The 25630-nt window shown below is 45.2% G+C and overlaps 1 protein-coding gene across 1 annotated transcript; it reads left to right on the top strand.

Moving 5' to 3' along the window:
- Window positions 1-590: 590 nt before the first annotated feature.
- Window positions 591-21899, top strand: LOC148652884 (voltage-dependent calcium channel gamma-1 subunit-like). Its single transcript, XM_088600124.1, has 4 exons — window positions 591-1089; window positions 13944-14018; window positions 18292-18429; window positions 20177-21899. The coding sequence occupies exons 1-4, from the start codon at window positions 849-851 to the stop codon at window positions 20407-20409; spliced, it is 687 nt and encodes a 228-aa protein (XP_088456250.1). The 5' UTR covers window positions 591-848; the 3' UTR covers window positions 20410-21899.
- The last annotated feature ends 3731 nt before the right edge of the window (window positions 21900-25630 follow it).

Raw genomic sequence — 25630 nt, 5'->3', positions numbered from 1 at the left:
TAGGAATGTTAAGAATACTATGATGATGCAATTGAATAAAAGTTCAGTAAATGGGGACAAATCAAGACTGTGAACACAGACTGCACTCTTCAGAACAAAACAGAGCTTTTCACACATTCAGGTTATCCAAGCTATCCTCATAAAGCTCATCAGAAAATAAAATTCGAATGCAACTAAGAAATGCATTAAAAAACTATTATTCCCTTTGTTCCAAAAATTAAGGAGAGAGATATTGCAAAGTGATTTCAAGGAAGGAGAAAAGAAATTCAGACTCAGTCGTTTTCACTTTGCACTAACACAACAACACCAGGAAAATCGAGGCTTTATATTAACTGTAGAAAACTCAGCAACACACAGCAGAAACCTCAAAAACTATGCCCACACTCTTCTCAGCGATTAATGAAGTACTTGTAGTTTAGCAGACGGCCACAGCCCTGTGCTTAACGGGCATGCTGAGAAAACATAGAGACGAAACCTGATAAGTGGACATCCTGACAACCTGACTCACAGCTCACATTAATAGCAGCAGCTACCCGCCCATCACAGGCAGCCAGTGTGGTCATCAACTTTTCTGATATGCATCAACAGCTGTAGTCTGAACCACACTCCTCCTCACTCCATGAGGAGAGAGAGAGGAAAAGAAAACTAGGGCACTGTTTTCTGGCCACTTTTTTTTTTCCTCCCAACGAGCGACAGGGATTTGGAGTGGGCTGAAGCTGCGAGCAGAGGGGACGTGGGAGTGGAGGCTTAAGGAGAGGTCTGCAGAGTCCACAGGCAGAGCGGCGGAGGTGAGGCTGTGAGGCAAGAAAAAAAAAACCCCGCTCCAGTAAGAACCGACAAGCAGAGCCATGCTGGAGGACAAGACCACCAAGGTGAGGATAGCGTTCTTTGTCATCCTTGTCGGGATCTCCGCCATGTTCGCCGCCGTGACGACGGATCACTGGGCGGTTCTGAGCCCGCGGGTCGAGCGCCTCAACACGACGTGCGAAGCGGCTCACTTCGGACTCTGGAGGCTCTGTAAAAAGACCATCTATATGGAGGAGCCGGACCCTAGGGGCAAGGGCTGCGGGCCCATCAGTCTGCCTGGAGGTAAGACCCTTCCGTCTCTGCGCGCTCTGGGCCCCAGGCCCTCCAGGGGTTCTGCACAGAGGTGTGGGGTGACACCGAGGTGCGGGGCCGTGTGAAAGGACAGAGAGAGCGAGGGGCTCTAACCCAGCAGGGCTGCAGGGCTGCTCCAGGAGGAAGGCGCTGTTACAGCGTTAGTTTGGTTTAGTTAGTTAGGTTTGACAGATAAACATCTGGGCACCGCGCCTCTCCCTGTGGGTGTGCTCCTCGCGCCCCGGTCAGAGCCAGCTCGGGCTCTCAGGACCTGGAAACCTCGCTCACGCAGACAAGCGGGATCACTCACTACACCCGGAGTTCGAATTCAAATTCAAATTCCTCCAAGACCAGCTGCAGTACGTACAGTCACATACACTTTATACATAGAAGAGTTGTGGGTATTGTATATGTACATCTATCCATTAGCTTGTCTGTAGCCCAAAATGGGAAAACACTACATTATTGAGAATACCGATCGGACACACAGAATATTCAGATAATCATGGCAATAGCGAAAAACAGTCTTTAAAAATCAGCACTATTAATCCTTTTTAACAAAAAAAAAGCTCCACGCACATTTTAATTAAACTAGTGTTCATGATTTAGACAAAACCAACATCCGTACAAACATGATTTATGCAACTTCAGCCTAACAAAAGAGCAGAGGTCTTCCCTGTTCTTCACACGTGTTGTGCTGTAACATCCCAAGAAAAGTCCTGCGATGACAACTCTGTGCCACCAGTCACAGACAAGCCAGCCCACTGGTCTGCTTGTTAGAAACTGAAACAGGCTCTTCTGCTGAAACAGCGTCTTTTTAACACAGACGGTAAGACAACTCACCACTGAGAGATTTCTGATAGAGAAGGAACCTTAATACCAGAAGAGCAGAGATTCATTTGATGCAAATCATAAAGCAACACACAACCCCAGCTCCTTTTCATCATGAACTACAAGAGTAGACATAGAAATGTTTTGCCTGAAAGATTTATTTGCAAAAGAAAAAAGAAAATGAGGCTCTTCATTGTCACAAGGGCCCCTTTAAATGCACAATTTATGTGCAGTGAACTGAAGCAAGTAATTGTCTGTGTCGGTATGTGTGTTATATGTTTGCAAAACAAGATGGCATGGTACCATGGAAGACAGAGCTCTTAAAAAGGAGCCTGTTTGTATATTTGGCTGACCTGGCTTCCAATATCTGGGTGAGATAAGAGCTGGGAGAGGTCTCTGTTTGCCTAAAAACACTATTTACACACACAGAGCAATAGGTCTCACTTGGCACACTTTTGTAGTAGTGCATCAAAAAAAGAATTATTGCATGAGCAATGGTAAATGTGCACCATTAACCCATCCAATTTGATTGGCAAACAATTGTCTAATAGCTTTTAAGAAAGAAAGAATGGCATTTGCTTTTCTCTCTTCTTCCCTAAGACTTAAGTCTATGGCGTTAAATGCCCCCTGATTGAAAAAGACATGTCTTCATAAAGCAGGGTCTGTTAAAAAAGAGAAATGTGGCCTCAGTTTTTTTTTTTTCATGCAGTGAAGCATTTAACCGCAGCACATATTTGGGAAAAGCTCTCTTCTACCTCCAGCACTTACAGCACCTAGAGAAAAGCCCCCAAACCCAAGGTGGAAAGAAGAGGATCATAAGTGAATATTCAGTGAACTGTGAATATTGTGTCATTCAAAAAATGTTTAAAGATCAACCCTATGTTTCACTGTGTCTCACCTGGGCTGTTTCAAGTAAAGTTGCATTTTTTTTCTTTGAATTACTCGCATCCAGTACCTCAGCTACAACTCCACTGCAATTGCTTCCCGTTTCCCTGCTTGAGTGGGCTGAGGGCTCTTCCTACAGCCGCCGCAGTGTGCCGAATCTGCAGCCGGCCAGCCCTCCCTCAGCGCAGAGCTCCCTCGCTGTGCGTTGAAAAAACGAAGTTAAAGGACATTACACGCACGAGTCTTGTGAGAGATCTGCACACAGAATCCCCTCACAAGTGGAACAGCCAAGGGCTGTGCAGAACAGCTCTGAACTCGTCGCCGCAGAGACAGAAAACCACAGACCCTCATGCTTCTGAGCGTTTCAAAGGCATCCTGCAGGTTCACAATGTGATTTTTCACAGCTTTCTAGCAAAACGGAGACTTCTGCCGTTACATGTTGTTACTAGTCCAATCCTTATCAAGCTATCCCAGTTTTGTGACCTGCTTTGCAACACATAAAAAACATAACGAAAGTCATTCAGCCCTTTTAGTTTGTTTTGGAGTGAGGACAACCTCTCTTTCTAGTGCCCTGCTTTGCCTGCTCCTTCGGTTTTTAATTTGCTTTCCGCAGTCTCCCTTCCTTTCATCGTACTCTGCCACTGGATTGTCTTTGGAGGGTTGAGAGTCTTCACTTTTCCGTTAGCGGCCTGGGGCAGCGCAGTGTGTCGGCTTGCTTAAGCTCGTTCAATGAAACAGACGCAGGGAGAAGCAGCGAGTAGAGACCGAAGAAAATGACAGTGGAACTGATTCAAAAAACCGCCCAATTTAATAAGACAGTGTTAATAAGACAAGGCAGGTGAAAAAGAACAGTTGGGGAAACAGAGAAGCTCTGCATGCTTTGTGCAAAATGTGTGCAATAGGGGTTCCTGTTTTGGAGGTTTCATTTGATGAAAACTATATATAGGCAGCAGTGTAGAATAATGGCTAGGACTCTAGACCCAGATCCAGAAAAGCTATGGGTTCAACATGTGGCGCTGTCACCCCTGAGTGAGGCACATCACTCAGATTGCTTCAGTAAAATGCGCAGCTGTATGAACGGACACAAATGTGAGTTGCTTCGGATATAATCTGGCATGAACAGCTACTGTGCATTAGTGCGTGTTCATGTATGAGCTCCCCGGGGAGCAGAACATTTCTAATCACCCAGAGATCTGGACGGGGCCAGCTGGTATGAGACCACCTTGCGTGCATGAGGCTACAGTGGGCAGGGCTGCCAGGACAGAAATAACCCAGTGCTCTCCAGCGCAGGCTGAAGTTTACTGAGGCACCTTCGCTTTATTAAAAAATAAGCAGAGGTTTTCTTGGGTGCTGTACAACAGTATTGCTTTGCTGTTGTTTTTTACCTGGTATCATAAAGACAGGACGGTTTCGAAATGTCAAAGTCCGCCTGATACAGCGCATGCAGATATCATCAGGGCACTACAGCAGTATCATGGTAGTTTTGGAGCCTAAGAGGGGTCAGGCTGTACTATTTTAGAGCTCTGCTTTTTTTTAAAATAAATCCAGTACGGGTCTATGGGCTCAATACTGACTACAAGATATAACAGCAATTTCTCCAGATGTAGCTTTTAAGGTGAAGAAATTCTGGGCATTTCACTAAAAGAACAATTTGTCAGTTCTGCGTCTGTGTAGGAACAGATGAACTTGAGAAAGGTTATCAATGAGGGGTGGACATGTGGCCAGTTTAGATGGTAATAGCTAAATGACCCAAGGATCTCATACAACTGTTTTTCAGCCTTCAATTTTGCATAAGAAACGAAGCTGAACACAAACAGACTATAAACTAGAGGTTACGGGTTTCCAGGTGAAGTGCTGAGAGAGAGGTGTGTTTGTCTCTCTTTCCGCTGGGAATGGGTTGCCTTTGGCTTGCTTGACTTCGTCCGAGCACTCCTGAGATCCCCTGTCTGCTGAAAGCGAGCATGAAGGACTACTCATTAGTAGCCAGACAGACACAGAGAAAATCTTAATTACATAAACAGTATATATGATTGCAACAACCACATTCATGTACTGTATCTGCAGAAAGGGACTTTGGTTCTTCCTCCAGCATGTGGTTGGATAATTTTAGGCTTCAGTCAATGGCCAGCTGTCCCAATAAAAAGAAGCTGCAGAGCCAAGTTTTTCCCTGAAGTTCCAAACACCAGTGAGTGACAGAGCCATGTGTGCTGGGCTCACATAGCACACATACTTCATGCAGAGCAAGGAGCCCAGCAGGGACTGCTCCCTGTCCGAGGCCCATCCAGCTCACAAACCATTAGAGAAACTAACGTTGAATCCTGTGGAGTCATTTTTTGGTGAAAGACAGTCCAGCCTGGTTCCCCGTATATCAAGAGACACACAGCAAGCACAGTGGGTAAGGACAGAAGGTGCCATCTGTTCTCCCTGTGATTAGAAAAAGAACACCCTCAAGCTCTGTCTACACCTGTTTGCCGGAGTCAAGCTGAAAGCCTTTTAGCTTTGCAGATAGTGCCAACAGGTTAAAACGTTATCATTAAACACATGGCTCCCCTGTGACAATGTTCTGCAACTTGTTTCAGAACCCTGCGCCCTCAATCCCAGCCTGGGCTGTCGCCGAGCTTGCGATTTCATTTGCATTTGACAAAACGGCACCCCAGAAGTGTGACAATTTTAAATACACACCTTTTAATTAAAAGGCATTTAACCAAGCTACTTTTTTCACCTCAACACCAACAAACTTATGAAGACACCTCGGAGTCATCTGCTTGGATAGTTCATGGGATGCTTGTTAGCTGCAGAATGCAAAAGAGATTAAAAATGTGTCTCTTGTTGACAAAAAAGAGTTTACATGGGGTCGGAAAACAGGGGTCAGGAGAAAGCCAGGCTGGGAGAGAAGCACAGAAATGGTATAATACAACAGCTTTTGTCATGTCAACAGCTACAGGATGATGCATGTCCCTTATAAGCCCAGAAGAGCCCTTTATTCTTAGAAGCAATGCCTGCCACACAGTGCCCACGTGGCTGCCTTCTGAGACTCGCTTGGTATTAGCAGAACGTGTTCCAGCTGGATGCCCAGAGAAAACCCCTCAGAATACTCCCCTCTGCACCCATTTTCCACTTCTGACTTGAAATCATTTTGCATTTGCTATGGAAATCAAAACCGAAAGCTCAGAAATAGCTGTTCCTGGGCTAATATCCATGTACACACCATACAACAGCCCCTCCTTCTTAATGTTAAATTCTTCAAGTGCTTCGCATTTCGACAGGGGACAGCATGTGAGCTCAGACATGAGGTGTGCTCACATACTGTAAGTGTAGCGAATCTTACAGTCTGAAAGGTGGCTGTGATTCCACAGTTTTCCAACAAGCATTCGCCTGTGCCGGGAGACCAGTTCTTCAGAGTATTGACTGTGCAAATCTGATGCTTGAAGAAGTGCCTGTTGTTCCAGATCAGATCAGGATGTTCACAGGCTGTTATCATCTTAAAGTACAAATTTAAAAAATACAGGCATTATCATCGATGTAACTGTAACTGCAAGCACACCTTTGGCAGACCTGCATTCCTTTCATGGTGTAGTCCCGTCTTGCACACTGTGTTGTACGGTTACCATATCCTGTTCTTCAAAATAGGCTTTTGATATTGGATGGATAGACCTACTTCAGTAACGGACTGTACGGTAAAAACTAAAAAAAAAAAATTACACTCAATTAATAATTAATTACTATTATCACAGAATACTAGAACTAAAATAAATGACATAATTGCATCATTAAGGACTCATACATTCTGCTCACTGTGGCACAATAAAGGATCAAATGTTGTAGATGAATTGGTCATTTTCCAATGGGATGATAAGAAAAATTGTTCTGAAAGGCCCGAGCCACACAGTATTAAACTGCAGCTTCACGACGGTCAGTGCTATACCCATCTCGTGATGAAAGCTTTCTGTCTGCCGCGGGCTGCTCTCATCTATGCTCCTCAATGGCAAAGCTGTCGCCAAGTGTTAAGATTGGTATTTGTAACTGGGTTAAAATAATTTTAGATTAATCAGGAACCTATCCTGCTCTTCTGCTAACAAGCCTGCTGTGCCACACATGCCTTTCACAATGACCCCGAGTGCCACAGTTACTCAGCCTGCCAGCATGGTGCTCTCCCACGAGGACGCCAACGCCACACTCTTGTTTTCTGTGCAGTCCCACAGGGGGGTGGGAGAACAGTCACCTCACTGAGGGACTTCCCTGCTCACCCAAAGGGAAGCAGTCGTCCCAGACTCCAGATCTCGAGGCTGCAGCTCTGCCTGGCGACTGCAGCAGGTTGAAGAGAGAGTAAAAAGTGGCAGGCTAATCCTCGGAACTGACAAATGCTCGATTCAGTGGATACTAATGGGAACCCTGCAATCAGGCAGAGCATTAGAGTATCACATGCAAGTCCCCTGCCAGCTGACATTAGTAAATAGATTTCCAAGTTCAGAAGGACCACCTGTTTGTTCTGGAAATACACCCGGCGCTGGCCAGAAATGAGCGCAGTGAAAGCTTTACGGTGTCGCGGTTTCCCTTCCTAGAGGCAGCCACGCGCTTCCACACCATGCAGATGAGGTCAGCGGCCCCAGCCTGGGGCTAGTCAGGCTCATTCCGGGCACCGGCCGGTGTGAGACAGTCCGCACACTTTCAATGGGTTTCATGGTCTTGCTTCCCAGTGCTGTGATTCCGAAAGCCCTGGCGACTGTCCATGAAGCCGAAGTGCGATTGCAACACGGATCCCAGGATCTGAACTGGCGCATGGCAGTCTACAGGCATAGAGTGTAAAGTGTCAGGTCAGGTGATTGAGCCTTGGGCACTCTGTGCTGCCCATCTTGTATTATAACCCCATTTAAAAATAGAGACAGTTTAAAAAAGGCAACAGTACCACTTGTATCAAGACAAGAATCCTAAAGGCTTTCACATTAGGCATTTGCAATGCCCCTTAAGAGCAATTCAGACATTTTAATTTTATTGCAGATGGGGAAATTACTAAATGCTTTATTCAGAATGTCCTAAAAACGAAAGGCTATCTGTTCTAACGCATGATTCTAAAAGATTTCTTCTGATAATCAGCATTTTCGTCTTTACACTTCACAACAGAATTGAGAATTGAGAATTGAGGGTTTCCTTTTAGCAATCTATTCCCTGTTTCCTCTGTTTCTGTGGAAAGGCTTTAATTTCTGTCAATCTTTGACGGGTTTTTTCCTAACGGGACAAATTCATATCAACAACAGACTTTCAAATGAAAGGAAATTAACCTGGTCTTAAAATAAACACAAAAGGTCAAAGTTAATAAGCAACCCCAGTGGAACAATTGTGCCTCTCATGCGAAGCTGGCATGCCCTGTCTCTACCCTGTCTTTCACTGCAGACTGTCTGTAGATTATCTTGACTGACAGCATCCGTATCGAGATTCTAAAAAAGCGGAGTTTTAATTAAGAAATAAAACGCAACAAGACAGGCAGTACAGATGAATAATTGACCGCAGCAAGGACTGAGCTTCTCAGTTAATGAACCAACAAGGTCAATTACCTGGCCTCAACGCCTGTCTCGCAGACGTCCTCGGGACATTTCTCCCTTCACAGCAGTGCTCAGAGAAGTTCACTGTGGCGTAGCTTGGAAAAACACAAACCAGAGTGCAGCTAAGCGCAGTAACAGCATAGTAAAAGTGTAGTAAAGGATGACGGCATTTTGCCTTTCCTGAGGGAGCCCTTGGTGTACTTACCTGATATGAGGAACAACAAGAACAAAAGCACGAGAGTGACCTGATCCAAGGCAGCATGGTGGCGCAGGGGTTAGCATTGCGTTGGGTCCCTGGGCTGTTAACTGCGTGGAGTCTGGATGTTAGCATGATGCTCTGGTTGCCTCCCACAGTCCAAAAGACATACTGGAAGATTAATTGGCTTCTGGGTTAACTGGCCCTGGTGTGAGTGTGTGTCCTGTGATGGACTGGCGTCCCATCCAGGGTGTACCCTGCCTTGCACCTGTTGCCTGCTGGGATAGGCTCCGGCCCCCCCCAGGACGCTCCACTCGACAAAGTGGTTAGGAAAGGGAGGGATGGATGACCTTCGAAAGAGTCCACAGTCTTCAAGGTTGGGGGCTCTGGCCTCTCGTCTTACCCGTCTTTATCCAGCCAGAGCAAGACATTTGCATTCTTATCACTGCAGGGCTTGAGCTGCTGTTTCCGCTGATGGAGAGGAAGTGGTGGCTTGTGCATCACACACTGGGCTGGTGCTCATTGCCTGCTGCCCGTGCTCCTGCAGAGCAGCACAGTCCCCTGAAGCCAGAACCACCGAAAAGAAGGGTGCACTCATCCCTCTCCGTTTCATCTCCCATCCTGTGTTTTTTTACTTTTAATTCATTTTCTACTCCTTCTCACTTCATTCAGAAAGTAACCAAGGATGGAAAATAAATACATTTTATGTCTTGAAATCGTGCTTCACATCCTGATTTCAGGTTCAGATATGCACGATTTTTCTTGTTTTGTTCTAATACTATTTCTAATCAGAAATCTGTCTTTTCGATCAGGAATGTACCTACTGTAGATACAAAGCATGTGACATCACGAGAGACATGTTTGGAAACTCCGAATTATAGCGGTTGGCTTTAATAAAGCTCATCAGACAGGTGTGTCAGATATTTCCCCAGTTGTTTGACGATCTGCTGCTTTTCCAGAGCCTTTTAAAAGGAAATCTGAAGAGAAGCAGTAGTCCAGACATTTATTTAGCCATCAAGTAGGGTTGTGGCCAGCGCGAGGGGATTTTGTGTAATGACGGGAAAGGTTGTGTTTCTATTTGTTGTGAAACATTGAAATAAAAAATCACAGTCTTAAAAAAAAACAAATAAGAGAGAATGACAGGAGGGACCCGGAGAGATCGTGCTAGGGGAGAGGAAATGGTCGGCGTGTCACCCTGCAGACCGTCTGTCGGACCGAGCCACAGGCGGTTACCGACACAGAGCCACGAAGACGGCTCCACGCAGCTTGATTTTTGACCTGCCCTCAGGGATCATGTGGAGTCATGCGTTTAGTAATAAAAAGCCTATTCCTGTTTTGCTTGTAGAAAAACAGACACGAACACGATGACATTTATACCCTCTCAAAATAATCGTTTAAAAATAATTTGTATGTTCAACATCAGGCGGAATGAACTCCTCTCCCCTCCTCATCCCTATTCCATATCTGATAACGCAGTGAAAAGCCAGTTGCTAAGTAACCTTTTTTATGATAGAAATCCACAGATTTCGCTTTCCTGCTCTTAAGCGTCTCTACAGTTAGATTGCGATGCCCGGACATCCGAAGTCACACGCCGTGTTTTGCGAATCTACAGTAGGATATGAAGTGAAAAGGCCGGCTCTGTTGATTGGCGAGTCAGCGGTCACTCCGGCAGTCCTCCGTAAAAGGACACTTCTCGTTTTCACTCGTTTGTTCTAAGGTGCTTCAAGGCACTTCGTAAACTTGAGATCTGCCTGAAAGGTTTGAAATTAAATTCAACATAGGAGAGATGGGCGAGGCAGCGAGATACAACACAACAGAAAAGAGCGTGTTGTGGTTCTGCGCTGCTTAATTCACTAATTCACTAGACCCCTGTCCCGGATTGGAAGGGGATAAGCATATCACTCCTCTAGGACTGTCGGGGGTAAAATAATTCCACGCCTCGCAGGCAGTGTAGATTTTTCCAAAGCCTTTTCTTAAAATTAAATATCAGCATGTTGGTCTCTGAAATGCTCTTTCGTAAGCCGCACTGCCTGCCGAATACTTCACCGAGTCTTAGATTTGTTCTTGCTTTCTGCTGCAGAAAAACGGATTAGGAGCATCTCGTTGAGGCCTCCCTCACTCGGTAGCTGAAGGCTGGAGCGGCTGAGCCGGGCTGACAGGGAGCGCTGCTCTGACAGCCTCGGTCGCCGTGAATGCGCTCGACATCTGGGCGAGGCAGATCTGCAGGGAGACCAGGCGAGAATTACGGCTTTCTAGAAACCGACTGAAGCTGCTAAACCGCTTTCTCCGCGACGGGGAATAAAATCTCAGGAGGTGTCGGATTCAGCAGAGGAAGGGCAAAACAGGAAAAAAAAAAGTGGTTGAGACTGTGATGACTAGGCACCACAGAGTCACTGTACTGTATGGCAGCATTCAAGCTAATCAGACTTCATTCACTGGACAGCAAGCTTAGGGGCTAGTTTCTATCCAGAAATAATATCCACAGGCTGTCAGGGTGCAGACCTGCCTCTTCTCACAGAGGTGGGGGTCGATACAGTGTGGGCCCCCCAAAATCAGTACACAGCTGAGAGAAAATCCTGCTTCTTCCCACAACAGAGAGATAAGCTTCTGCACCTCTTCTGTGATATACTGTATACACGTCCTCACCCTCACCAGCAAACCACAAGGAATTCCAGCATAATACATTCAGAACACAGCTCCGTCGCGGGGAGGGCGAGGGGACTGCAAGGCGACCTGCTGCCATTGAAGGCCTATATATTTGTAATTAGAGACAATGGGTGATAATTAGTCAATAAATTATAGTATTGGTAGTGGATAAGTCCACATTCTTACATTAGGCTCAACTTGCAGCAGGCCTGGGTGTATAAAGCGCTTTCATGGTTTTAGTGGCGGCTGGCTTTTGGAAACAATCTGGAATGTCTGGCAGCATCATCCTACTTGAGCTTTCACGCATTCAGATCCCCTGACACACTACCCTTCAGTGTGGGGTCTGTCACAGCTGTGGTGTGTTGGGATGCAGTATGATGTTTTGTCGGTCTTTAGCAAGTATTCCCACGTAGCCAACCAAGATCGGGACGGAAGCAGTTGAGTGTCGGGCTCAGGCTCACCTCGGGTCTCCGCAGGGGTTATCCTATCCCTGTTTCTGCACCTGCCTTCGTGTTTGCTGACGCTGCTCCTAGCATTGCCATCCGTTTTTATCCACAGGCTGAAAGCTGTAAATACGGAAAATCACGCTGAAATCAGTGCTGGTTCAATCACTGTTTCATCATCATGAAAGTGTCCATTTCATTTAGAATCTAGCAAGTCAGTTTAATAGAAACTATACCCCGCGGCACACTTCACTAGTGCATTGCAGACTTTGCCATGTTTATGATATTTCTCTTTCCTTGAGCTTGCTTTTACCTTGTTTCCACTCTGCACTACTCTGCTGTTACCACAGTACACTACCCGACCTTTGGGCAAATCCACAGTTTGTGCACACAATCCCAGTTTATAGCTGCGACCTGCTTCACTAATCACACAACAACGGCTGTAACAGCACCTTCTCCTTCACACTTCAGAGCAAGAATCCATTTGCACTTTTGTGCTTGTTCATCAAAGGTGCCCAATATTAAACAAAATGAAAAAAAGCAGGACTCGTGCTAAACTTGCTGGGCAGAGCAGACGGGTGGTCTGCTTGATGAGGAACAATTCCATGAACATGGTGTTCCAATTTCCACCTAATAAGAAAGAAGTCTATTGTATTTAAAATACATGTCAAACTACAAACTGACCTGATAGATTCAGAAATGCACACACCACCAGAGCTCCACACCATCTTCCAGTCCAGTCAGGAGACGACTCACGGGCAGGATGACTTTCTAGGAAAATTCTCTTCGGAAGTCAAAGCCAGGACCTCACAAGACACCTCAAGGATGAGCAGATTGGACACGACACCAGAACAGGGCTTCTGTCTGCCTTTCTCTCATGCTCTCACAGACTCGGGGGCGTAAAAAATGAAAGGTGTTGCTGTTGAGACACAAAAATGTAATACTCATTGAAGATTTTCTCCCAATTACCAGCTGTACACCCCCTTACTCAGAGAGAACAGGAAAAGCTGCCTTCAGACTTTATAGTGTTACACTTCTCATTTTCACAGTATGCTCATCCCCAATTTTGTATGTGGTTTTAGCATTTTCCCCTAAATGAATATAATTTTTTTCTGAACTGATATTCCTTTTGGTGTCATTTGACATTAAAAACATAAAGAAGAAAAACTACTTTGAAGAATAACGTTTCCCCCACCCGTCAATCTTCCTGCTTCAGTGCAATTCCTTCAGTGTGTGAAGTTCCTCTGAATCAAGTCTTCCTAGGCTTGTTATCCTTTCCCTTCAATGATGTTTTATTCATTAGTTTGTACTCTAATTGCATGGTCTGATTTTTTTCAGCGCAAAAGACTCATGCCCTAGTCAAACTATGCAATGCAGAAATATGTATTCTCAGGAACCACCTTATCCATCTTCTAACTGCTTTATCCAATTAAGGGTTGCAGGGGAGCCGGAGAAACAGACATAAGACAGGGTACACCCTGGACAGGACACTAGCCCATCACAGGGCGCACATACTGTAGATACAGAAACACACTCTCACCAGTACCAATTTCCTACCAGCATGTCTTTAAACTGAGGAAATCCACAAAAACACAGGGAGAACATACAAAGACCTTGCAGTACTCCTGTGCTGCACAAGAACCATATTAGCTTTTTATCTTACTTTAAAATTTGACCTGTTACAAAGGAACACAAGAAAGCCATGCTTGTTCTCTACCGTTACTTGCTCTTTTCTTTGAACATCACCTCCTTCATGAACTGACCAGGCCTGTTCTCGCTCAGAAACGCTGTGCAAGGAACTTGCCGGAAATCGTGCTGCCTCTCCTCTCTCCCCTATGAGTACAGTCTCTGGGGTGGGGGGGAGTCTCTGAAGGGGAGAATGTGATTGTGGAGAAGCGTTCTGCTCTGGGTTAACATGAATATTTGCATAGCAAAGCACTGAAGCTGGAGAGAGGCTGATGATCTTAGCTTTTATCTTGGAGCTGTAAAATGAAAAGTCAGTACAAGAACGTTAATGAAGCCTCATTGCTTGAATGTGCTAATGACCACGAAGGAATGGCCATCTAAACATAAATCTCTATAAAAGAAGGAATTTTAAGATCAAGATCTCAAGTCTTCTCTTTTTTATCCATATTGAATCAAATTTCTACAAAAACTGCCAATAAGAAATGTGTTTGTATTATAATTATTGTTATTATTGTAACTCTTTGCCAAAAGCTTCACAGAATGGTAAAACATATTTGCATGGCAAAACTCTGCACATGGATATGAAATTTTATGGATTTTTTTAATTCTCTCCTACAGCCCAGAACTGCTCTTATTTCAAACACTTCACTTCTGGAGAGGAAGCTGAGCTATTTGAAGTTAAAACTCAAAAAGGTAAGCACACTTCATTTAAAACCTAGCCGTCCAAGACCCTCTCTGGATGATCACTGGTCGTGTGTACACCTGCTTCTGAATTGGGAATAAAGCCCATACAGTTGTACTAAAAATGCATTACAGCAGCTTTTCCACTAGAGCTACTGGAAAATACTCACCAGGGGAGGTCAGTTTCTGGAGAAGGGATGCAATTCCCCGAATTTAATGTTTTCAGCGGCAAGTAAATTACATTAGACAAAGACACACAACAAGGACAGAACTTTTTAAACGATTGGAGCTGGATTCATCTTCCTGTCTCCAATGAAGACAACAACAATTGAAGACAAAGATCATATCCATTATGAACTTACATGGGCTCTAAAGGATTATACAAGAGGCCTAACCCCCTGTGCTGCAAGTCAGGTGCAGAATAATGATGTCTGACAACTGAAACCTCTGCCCTGCCATCTTTTAATCCCAGTATTCACCATTCACAGATTCCCACCTGCCTGGGTGTGCAACTTACATATGAAGCGAATACCAGGCATGTTTGCCGACATGCCATGAAGCCCAACAGTCTAACTCTGGGTGTTGTCATCCCTTACATGCAAATGCTGTCTGTCATAACCGTTGCTGTCATATCAGATTCAGCTGAGGGTGTCATCTTCATGGGTACCATCGCCCAAGCAGCTTGATCTCAATCAACTAAAAACATTTGGTCTTGTTTAACACTCCTTTCAAGACTGGTCTGCCACCTACCCAGCACTCAGACACATTCATTCATTCACATCCAGAAGGAGTCCAGTGGTACCTTACACTGCTTTGGGAGAAACGCAGCTCCAAAACACAGATGGTACAAGTTTAGTTGACAATTTCATCGACACACGTCAGCGTTCATCAGAGGAGCTGCGTTTTTAGTGTCCCTTATGTTTAATGCTTTTCTAAGGTTCGAGCACAGCCTGAGTGTCGCCCCGCCTTTCTGTACAAGTCCCTGGGGAGGTCTGTGAAGCTGGGGGGGGCCTGTGTAGAGCTCTGGCAGGACATCCTGAGAACTGGACCACGCGTCTGAAAGCCTGCCAGAGTCGAATAAAGACAAAGTGACAGGTGATGGGTGGCCATATTAACCTGAGCGGAATTCCCATGGGCTCTTCGTTTCTGTGTTTATGCTCCTTAGACATGGGCAGCTGAACAAACACAATTACTGCAATCATTAAATTAGCACACACCTGGGCCGACAAAAGCCCAGAACCGGAATGAATATCGAGCAAAAAATAAGGCTATAGCCTTTCTAAACCACAGCTCTCCCCCAGTAGGACACTGCGCAGGCATTGGATTTGTGTTTTTTTGAACCGTCACATGGCCGGGCGAGATGCGACCTCTGCACTCTGCTGCCATCTCCAGCAGGCAGGGGATACCCTGAAAGTCACCCCGTTTCCCTTCCGGCCTCTGCTGCACCTTAAGAAGACAAACGATCAAAGGCTGCAAGAACACTATCTCTGTGGCTACCGGGATTTTTTCCCTTGCAGCGCGTCAAAGCAGCTTAAAAACTGAAAGTAATCCGGTCTTTTGTTCTCAAAGCCTCTGCTCTTCCTTTCCCATTCCTGCGCGAATGTGACATAAGCGGCCCGTTGTGGATTAGCGCGACAGGAGATGGCAGGAACGCTTCACACCTCACCGCTCTGCTGTTGCTTCCCGTTCGGCACCTGATGGACCGCTTTTTCTAGAAACAACGCTGAGCTGTCAGGGTGCTAGACGTGTCCAGCCCTGCCCTGTGATCTGTTCTGTGCCTTCTGGAAATGCCCCACACTCCAAACAACTCGCAGCCACCGAGTACCTATCAAACTGTTTGCTTTCCTGTTGATTGTTTAGTTTTATTCTTGAATTTGAGCAGTTGCAGTGTAAGTATTGAGTTAGTACCTTAATAACAAAGCATCTTGATTTATTTAAGTCACTAGCTTGCTTTTACGACTTGCTGGAATGAATGAGTGTTCAATTAACTTGTACGAGGAATCACTGACAAATAATTGCAGCTTAACAGACGTTATTTACACACTGAATAGGCTTGTTTCAGGTACGGAGAGACATTGTGTGTCGCTGAGACAGTGCCACATGTGTTTTACATCTACTGTACAAAGACGTTAGATTGCAGACGCTAGCTTCCATTCTCAATCAACAGCGATTACAAGAACTGTAAAATTTCCTTTTTATTTTAGCGTAGTGATCTTTAAATCTGAGTGTAGAATTTAATGCCTTTTGACTGATGTCTGATGAACAGATATATGTGTTTGCAGTTGCCTTTTCCATTAAAAAGCTGATGTTTTGTTAGAAACAGTAGTAAAAAAAATATTGCTGCATATTGCACTCTACCTCTGCAGCAGGATATTTTTTGCACTCCTTAAAAGACAAGCTAATGGCTTGGACAACTGGACTGTTTGTAAATAATTGCCATCATTGTCCAAAATTGCCTGTCTAATCCACTCACTGTGGAGTGGGCAGTTTTCCCACAGGGAAGATGAGGACATTTGGCTCCTGCATTTTGTGGTACAGTCTGCATTAATAACAGCAATTTATTACAAGCACATTAAATTGTCACACCAATCAAGATGTCATAATAAGACTCTTAGATCACTGCAGATACTCAGGACAAAAGGACCTGTCATGGAAAAAATCAATAAGAATAATAACAGTAATGTTAATCATACCAGAATAATGCAAGTCAAGCCATGATAAAAACACATTGATAAGCATATTGTAAGGGTGCTTGCTCTTTCTAATTGCAGGTTTGTTTTGCGTACATGTATAGTTTTTTACCAGTTTATTCAGCGTGGTTCTCATTTGTCTTTTATCTTTTTCAACCCTTTGTCAAGCCTATACTCCCATACGCTCTCCAAGTCCCTATAGAAGCATAGGAGCAATGAGAACTCCTTGGTGCCGCCCCTTGAGCCTCACTGTGTGTTTGAGTGTCTCAGAGAGGATTCCCTGGCTTCTGAAAACACTCTCGCTAAGCGCTCTGCTTCGGTAGTGGTGTGGAAAGAATCTTTACACATGTGGGGATTATTTCTGGCCACTGTGAGATGTTGAAATATGAGATTGTTTAGAACAGACTTTATGTCACATCGCATAGCTTGCTTGAGGACTAAGAATAGTTCGAATAATAGAATAATAATATTGTCCATCCATTAGGGTTATCAGGACGCTGCTCATTCCTAGTAATGGTCGCAACCAACTAGATCCTACAGCAGAACCAAAGGGCACAAGGCATATATATAGTATATACAATTCTGAACTCTATTTAGAATGAATTGCATGTTCTTGCAATGGTGACCCATTGGCCCTCACAGTGCGTACGCGCACACACACACAGAGGCAATTTAGAGACACCAATTAACCAGCATGTCTTCGACGGATGGATGGAAACCGGAGCATCCAGTGAAAACTCACATTTGCAGGTGGAGAACATGCAGACAGAATGTGCCTCAGCCTGGGATCAAACACAGGTCCCAGGAACCGTGAGGCAGCAGTATTTACCACCATGCAAGAAACATGCAACTCATTCCAAGTGCGATTCAAAACCATATGCATATATAGAATGTCACACCATGGTACATACTATAGTAATAGACAAAACAACCCATCCCAAACACACATAAAAACATAAACAAAACACAGCTTTGTTCTTAATACTGTAAATCTTCCACACTTACTGTCACAATACAGTCGTTCTTTATTACAAGACCTAGTTCACGTCACAGCACATCTCAGCTGGACTCTGCCCTGTGGCACTAGGAGCAGCTGGGTGGAGTGGGAGGCCTGATCCCCACTCAGTCCCTGCGCTTCAGGGACTTGAGCCCTGCAAGACACCCCCCGCTGCACATAACTGCACCCGTCAGGCAGCGAGCTGAGTCAGGCCCGTCCACCCATTTCAATTCAGTTCCGTTCACATGAGGAGAAACGGAATTGGCTTTGTTTTGGGGGCGAGCGCTATTTCAAAAAACTTCACAATCATCTGTGTCACACAGGGCAATAGTTACATTGCCGCAGAAGTGCAACCAAGTTTAAGGAAAGCACACGCAACCCAACACTAAGAGTCTATTGCAGAGAGGGTCAGAGAGACATTTTATGCAAACCTAATAAAGCTGAAAAAATGTAAATATTTGAGAAAAAACAGCAATTAAAATGATCAATCTTGAACACTAGGAAACATTTAAATGCGTGTTGAAGCAGTTTGGAAAAGGCAGTGAGTTCATAAAAAGGTGGGCAAAACTTAAAACTCTACCCCCGTCTTTCTCTTTAGAGTATAGCATATCTGCTGCAGCCATCTCGATCATCAGTGTGGGATTCATGATTCTGGGAACCATCTGCATCCTGATTTCCTTTAAGAAAGGCATGGACTATCTCCTGAAGCCTGCCGGCATGTTCTTCACATTTGCAGGTAAGGAAAAAAAGGAGAGGCTCCTTAAAAATGGCAGTAGGTTTTGCAATTGTCTTTCAACATGAATAAGTTTGTACAGAACCACAGGGGCTTCTTGGAGCACTGAGGCTCAGGAAGCACAAGCACAGAGATACGGTCTGGGTGGAATAAGGCCAGAAGGCCCCTTTTGCTCTGTGGCGATCTCCTCCCAGACAGCCCATTTCCAGACCTATGTCACCAACCCTTAATAATCTCATTTACCTTAATTATTTAAAAGACCCATAACTGTATATGGACTCTGCTGCTGCCGGTCTCTTCCGTGTTGAAGGATTAGCTGGAGCGCAGAAGAGTCAAGGGTACTGATTCAGTCCTCCTGTTTCAGGACTCTTTCTGCTGAGCACTTCCTTTCCTGGCCCAGCTATCAGCTCAATTAGTCAAGACTAGCTTGATCTTCAGCCACCGACTGGCAGCTCGAACAAACCCTGCAGGCATGTGGCTCTCCAAAGCCACGGCTAGACTTTACCCACCTTCAAAGAAACAAAAGGAAACCCTTACAAAGGTGTGAGGTTCCTTGTACAGCACTAACAATACTGCTTGTGCAGGCTGAGAACAATTTCTCTTTTGAAGCAAATCCCCTTGAAGCAAGTCACCATCCCCTATACTGGGAGAGCTCTGACTTGTAGTCTCTATATGACTCTCTTAATCCCTGGAGCAGCTGGGAAAAGTGGTCATTTAAGCCCAATAATCGAGAAACACTAAAAGAGCCCTTCCAGGCTGTCCACACTGCTGTGCAGTGAGTGTATCCTGACCATACAGAAGAAGAGGAGGGCCTCCATTCGCCTCCTTTCGCCCAGCTCCCCAGGCACTCCTGGGACAGGGACGGGATGGGCCGTGCAGCCGGCTCAGGGAGCACGGATTCCGAGCAGGACGAAGTGCTTCGGCAGCGATCTGTAGCAGCGCAGTGCCAGAACAGCCTTGTCAATAATTTGGAAGGAACCCGCAGGCAGAGAGGGCTCTGACAAGCGCGGCTCTCGCAATCACACGAGCGCGTAGAGCGCCCCCAGGGCCTCTGGCTGCGGCTCAGCGGTAGGACCGCTGAGCTCCGCTTGGGATCGGGCGGAAAGAAGGGATAGCCGGAGGGAGATTCCTGGGCTCTGACAGCACACTTCAGCTCCCTCCGCCTGAGTCAGAGAGCTTCCTTCTGGCCTGACTTTGCACTCCTACAGAATCACTGGCTCTCATTCCATCTGAGTACTCTGTTGCCCTAATTAAACACATTATTTTACTTAGTTTACTTAATTAGTCAAAATTTCAATGTTTCTTCCAAGGCTTTGCCAACAGATACAGTAAGCGAAGGATGCCTTGAAAACCGGGAACGCTGCACGCGCTAAGAAAATGGAACATATCCAGAAATCAAATTTATATCATGAACGACTAATACTTTAATAATTAATACTTATCATAGTTAATGATATCTTTTTATATCTGCAGTTGCATCCACAGAGAAAATAAGCAATCAGAAGGTAAAGAAATAAACGTTCAGTGTGCAAAGGGTCTCAAAGAGAGAGGGGGATAATTATGGGCGAGAATATTAATTAGCCCTTGCAGTATCACAGCCATCTGTCCACCTCCCAAGATCATCTCCCTCATTCGAGATTTCACGCCGAGTTTTTATCCGTGTCAAACCCGCCGCAGACACCGGGAGTCTGGGCGTGCCCCTGCGCTCTCGAGAACAAGCCACGCACACGCGTCTGTCTCGTCTCCGCAGGCCTGTGCACCATCATCTCCGTGGAGGTGATGCGCCAGTCCGTGAAGCGCATGATCGCCAGCGACGAGACCATCTGGATCGACTACTACTACTCCTGGTCCTTCGCCTGCGCCTGCGCCGCCTTCGTCCTCCTCTTCCTCAGCGGCATCGCGCTGCTGCTCATCTCCATGCCGCAGATGCCGCGGAACCCCTGGGAGACCTGCATGGACGCGGAGCCCGAGCCCATCGAGTAGAACCCCGGCCCGGGGCGCCGGCACCGACACCGACACCCGCTTTCAGAAGAGTAGTAGAACCATCAGCCCGAATCCCAACGCATGTCAGTCAGGAAGAGGCGGAGAAGGGTCAAGTGTTTCTCAAACTCGAGAAATGCTCCACATTTCGCTTGGCCGGATGTTACACTTTGTAAGCGTTGAACTTGTATGAGTTGTTTTGTTTTTTTTGTACATCCATTTATAATGAAAACGAGCTTTTTTTTTTCTTGTTCTTCTTCTCGTGATTAAAGTGTGCTTATAAGTATCGCGCTCGAACAGCAATCCACCTGACCGCTTCACAGGTGATTGGTGTTCAGATGTTGTGTGCGCAATCCTTAAATTACACAAGTACAGTAAGGGCTCAGTGAAATTGCGATGTAGGCCCACCTACAGAGGGGCCGGGAATGATGTTATGTACTGCAGAGTCACAGGGAAAACCAATGTCTTTCCCCACAGTTGTGTTTTTCAGAAAGGTCTCTTGATACCTTCGGCAAAATTGTCTTAAGAACTTCAGAATGGTGGCAAGCGACAGGAGGCCATGTGGTTCGTCTCACCTCTTTGGTAATTAATAGTTAATAGATCCCAGGATCTCCTCTACCTGATTCTTTGAAGAAGCCAGGGTATCGGCTTCAACACCACGGCTGGGGGAGCTTGTTCCACACTCCCACCACCCTTTGCGTGAAGCAGTGTCTTCTGGTCTCGGTCATACCACTAGAAAGAGCACCTACTGTATAACGTCCCATTTCAAGGTAAAACCAAATCAGTGCAGTAAAACCCAGCAAAAACACCGTAAAGATGGCACCGTGGTGAACAACAGCACTGAGAGGAATGCCAGGGATTCATCCAGGGGAAACGCGAACCGCTCGCAGCTGTGAGCTGTACACTGTGGGAAGCGCCGGCGGCCAGGAAGATCGCCGTGCGCGTCTGTCCTCGGTTTCGCCTCTAAATCAGTGAATTCGCCGAGGTTCACAGTGAGTTGGGTTTTCACGCATTTGAAAGGACGGGGTGCTGTGGCAGGAAAACGCTGGGTTCGGCTGTACAGCACGTGTGTGAGCCCTGGTGCCGAACCCGCATCCCAGGCAGGGGGCCGGGGTTTTGTTGGACGGTGTTGGGTTGAATGCTAATGACTGCCACACTGAAGATCTGTAAGGCTGGTTTGGACGCAGTTCAGTATCTGCAGGTGCAGATATATTTGGCAGGCGTTTCGGTGGCTTCTAAAAGTTTCTTTTTCAGAAGGAACAAGTAGGCATAATTTCCCCCCTCTTTCCGCGTGAGAAGGGATTACACAATTTGCGGCCAATTCCATTCGCTATTAACACCAGGATTCAGTGAATGCGTTTTTTTTTTTACTATTTTAAAGACGTTCTTTGTAAGTCCTTCGTACATAACAAAAAAACGATCAATCCATCTGGTTTTAAATTTTGTCCCTCGGTTGAAAAACGAATAAAAAAACAGTGCATAATAAAACTAAAGGTTTGTGATTTCTTACAATCGCTGCACTACACAGTTGCGTGTCGGTGTTCTTCATTGCAACTCTAATTCTCTTTCATTCCGATCACTGACGGAACCACCATCTGTAACAGTCTTCCAGCTCTGACAGAAATGTGTATAAACAGTCTTTAACTGTGAAATCTAAGTGGCGTAATGTGTTTAAGGACTAAGGTTTTTTTTTCCTTCTGTTTTGTCTTCCCTGGCTCAGCAGTTTTACTTGGGAATATTCAGGTATTCACCTGACGTGAGGTGCCTCTATATCCTCACGCTATCCTTGGAAGGGAGATCCGAATTTCGTGTCGTTTTAGGAAGCCCTTCCGACTTCAGACTTTAATGTTACAACTGACACAGGAAACGGCAAGGCTAAAGAAAACAGCTGACAACTATTTCCCACAACTACTTCCCCCCTTATGCTGTAGTACAAAGGCCTATGTCATAACTACTGTAGACAAAAAGACCTGCTGTGGACGTTTAGCGCGTGTATTCATCTCAAACGGAAAAGTGACAAAAATGACGCTGCTCTATGTATTTTTAAATAAAAACACAGAACACTGAATCATTTGCCTGCACTCTTCGATTGTTTGAAAACAGACCCCCCACAGAAAATCGTATGAAAGCCAACTCCTGAGAAATAAGCATAAAAAAGATGTAATATGTATTGCTCGTCTGTAGACTGTGCATTAATGACATCTGTTTTTAAACCGCAAGTAATCGTCCATCAAGCCATTTTCTAATCCGGTTTGTCCAGTACAGGGTCCCGGGGGATCCGGAGGTAAATAACCACACGAGCCCCCGTTATTTCGGGTGATTCGGTTCACTCACTGCCACGACGAACTCGCGGTAAGGGGGCAAACAAACACGAGGCTCGCAGAGGGCGACTTGTGCCTCTTGCAGAATTCGGCTACGCCGCAAAATAAACCTGTGGCAATATTTAAGTAAAAAGAGGAAAGGGAGGGAACGCAGCGGTGACGGGGCTAGTTTGGAAAGCGCTTGAACTGTCTCCGTGTTTGAGAGCCGCGGTTCTCCACCGAGCGCCGCAGCGCTGACCGGCCCGGTCCGTGTCCCTTTCCATTCACTTCATACTCCGAGGACCGCAGGGAAGGAAGACGATTCTCAGCGCTCGTCGGCGCCTGTTGCAATCTTAGATGATCAGCAACAGCAAGTTTGGTGAAGCCCGGGTGCCCCCAGTGAGTTAATGGCAATTTCAGACGCGCCGGCGAGGTTTGTCAGGGAGCGCGGACGGACGGGCGCTGTACCGCCACATGGTAATGAGTCGCGCCACTCCGGTGAGCACACACCTGCTGCGCCCCCTGACCCGCACCCCTCCGTGTGAAAACACTCAGCTACTCCGGGATCTCAACGGACGCCTCTTGCCCTGCCCACCCTACCGGACTTCCATTCGAGTGCAAAAAGCGATACAAAACGAGCGAGTTTTAATCTGCATCTCTCTCCGGCTTTCTGAGATTTCGTGTGGCACGTGTGCCAGTTCATTTTCCGTCGATCATTTCGACATTAAAACGCCATCCGACGCGTTATGTCCTACATATTGTCCCCGAGACTCACTGACTGGAGAAAGCGCGATTCCAGTGCTTGAACATGGAAAAGCACTGCAATGCTTTACGCAACAACGACAACAATAAAAAGGGAAGACAAAAATGCTGCTAAAGCAAGAAGTTAATAGTCAAGCGAATAAAAAAGGGGAAAGGTAACGATCCAATTCGTTTGGCTTTGTTCAGTGCAGTTTAAAACGTCTAAAAGGAACCGCCAACAACGGAAGCGAAGTAGAACCAATACAAGTTTATTCTTACGCCACCGTGCACAAATCGAAATGAAAAAAAATAAAACGGGTGCAATTTCTTGGGGCAAAAAAAAATATTTTCAGTTGAAGAGATTGGAAAGACAGCTTTGAGCTGAACATTGCTGAACACAAGGTTGGTAACTAGGAGCTGGACAAAAAACAAATGCTCCAAATGTTGCCTAGCGCTGCTAATTTAATGTTAGCAGCCGCTGTGCTACGTTTTACCTAGATTTTCACTTCAGTTTTCCTTTTAAACCTTCCTCTTCGGATATTCGGTTGCCACCGTTTCCGGACCGGACCGGAACGACGCAGGAGTCCACTCGAATGGCTCACGAACCTGCTGAAAAAGAGCTGCCAGACACATGGGAGTTTGAGCATTTCATTTCGACTACCGGGGACATTCAGCTACGCCATAAAACAGCGGCCTTGTAGGTTTTCGTAACGAAAAAAATAATATGGTTCTATCAATTTAATTATAAAAAAATGGAGTACTAAACAGTATATAGCCTTTATAAGCTGTTCAGAATACAAAATCAAATGAAATTAAGTGTATTTCTTTTTTAGATAGGATTCACGGAGCTGGTGTCCATGCACATGGAAGTCAGTTATTTCTCCAGCTGTGAAAGGAAGAGGTTCACTACTCGCACGTGCGACACACAGGCTGCACAGGACGAGACAGAAGTGAATGTACCTCAATGCAGGGTCAGCCACTCCAGCAAGGGGAAGACCTTTGTCAGACGGTTTTTAAAGCTTACAGCCTGACTTTAAAAACAACAGCATTATTCTACAGGAAGAGCAATTAAATGTGATTGAGGTTTAATAAGGACAGGACACGCAGTCTAGGTCTGTGCATTTGAATATCTACTATAACAGCAGCAGCAGCAGCATCTTCAGTAAATAAAGGTAAATAAAGTAAAATGACGTCTTTTAAATTAATTCATGTAAAAGGGGCCTAAAAAGAGCCCCCCACCACCACCCTTCAGCTATCTCAGACACACCAAGATCTTGTATCTGCAGGTCAGTATGAACTGACGTGTTGTTTTCGCCAATCTATAGAAATGTAATAAGTCAAATGGCCTTGGTCATAATGGGTTCTGAGTTTCCAGACAAAGAGCAGTTTTAAGGAAGGAGTATGCATCTCGACCTGGTGGAAATATCCGAGCGACCATTATAAGTAGCATAAATGAAAATGAAAACATTAATTATAATGTAACATACCACCAGCAATGTACACTGTCCATGAAGTCAACAGCTAAAAAGCTACACACTGTGAGTGGGTAAATAAAGAATAATCAAGTATTCTGTTAGAAACCTAAATCAGTCATCTGTTAAGATTTTAAAACCGATTAATGTCCTGAGCATGTCAGGGAGCAACGTCTAACCAAATCTTACACAACTCAAAAGACATTTTTCATCAGCATATAAATCAGTAAAATACTAGTGTTCCATTTTTATAATGTCACAGTTTAATGTAAACATCAAATAATATATCAATTTTTTATTTTCTAGGAAAAAAAACTAAAATGCTGCACAAATCTATATACCATCTGAGAATGAAAAAAAGGCCAGGTTACATTTATACATGCATAGAGGGAAAAGTACAAATTTCACAAATATTGTAGATCACTGAAACTACAAAGCACCCATAATCTTCATGTTCCAGGCTTAATTTTAAAACCTACGCAAAAACGTAACCTCACAGCTTTCATTTCTGAAAAACAGAGTGACTTTGAAATAAAAAAAGCGCGATTCACTTGATTGGTGTTTAATAAATCTGTTTTTCCTTGACTGGTTTGTTCCTGCACAAACAAAGCTTAGTGGGATTTCCAGAACCAAAAAAAAATAATCTTTAAAAAGTTCTTCCTTTCCTGAAAGATTCCTGCAGTGTGAATAAACCCTTCTATTTCAACGGTT

This window comes from Lepisosteus platostomus, chromosome 11 (assembly GCF_059453375.1).
Source record: "Lepisosteus platostomus isolate fLepPlt1 chromosome 11, fLepPlt1.hap1, whole genome shotgun sequence".
NCBI classification, from domain to species: Eukaryota; Metazoa; Chordata; class Actinopteri; order Semionotiformes; family Lepisosteidae; genus Lepisosteus; species Lepisosteus platostomus.
This window is presented reverse-complemented; position numbering and strand designations above follow the sequence as displayed.

What these genes read in the sequence shown, in the direction of transcription:
- LOC148652884 (XM_088600124.1), top strand. Translation starts at nt 849, where the DNA reads ATGCTGGAGGACAAGACCACCAAGGTGAGGATAGCGTTCTTTGTCATC. An exon ending in GCCCATCAGTCTGCCTGGAG is followed by an intron (nt 1,090 to 13,943) that starts GTAAGACCCTTC and finishes TCTCTCCTACAG; the next exon opens with CCCAGAACTGCTCTTATTTC. An exon ending in CATGTTCTTCACATTTGCAG is followed by an intron (nt 18,430 to 20,176) that starts GTAAGGAAAAAA and finishes TCGTCTCCGCAG; the next exon opens with GCCTGTGCACCATCATCTCC.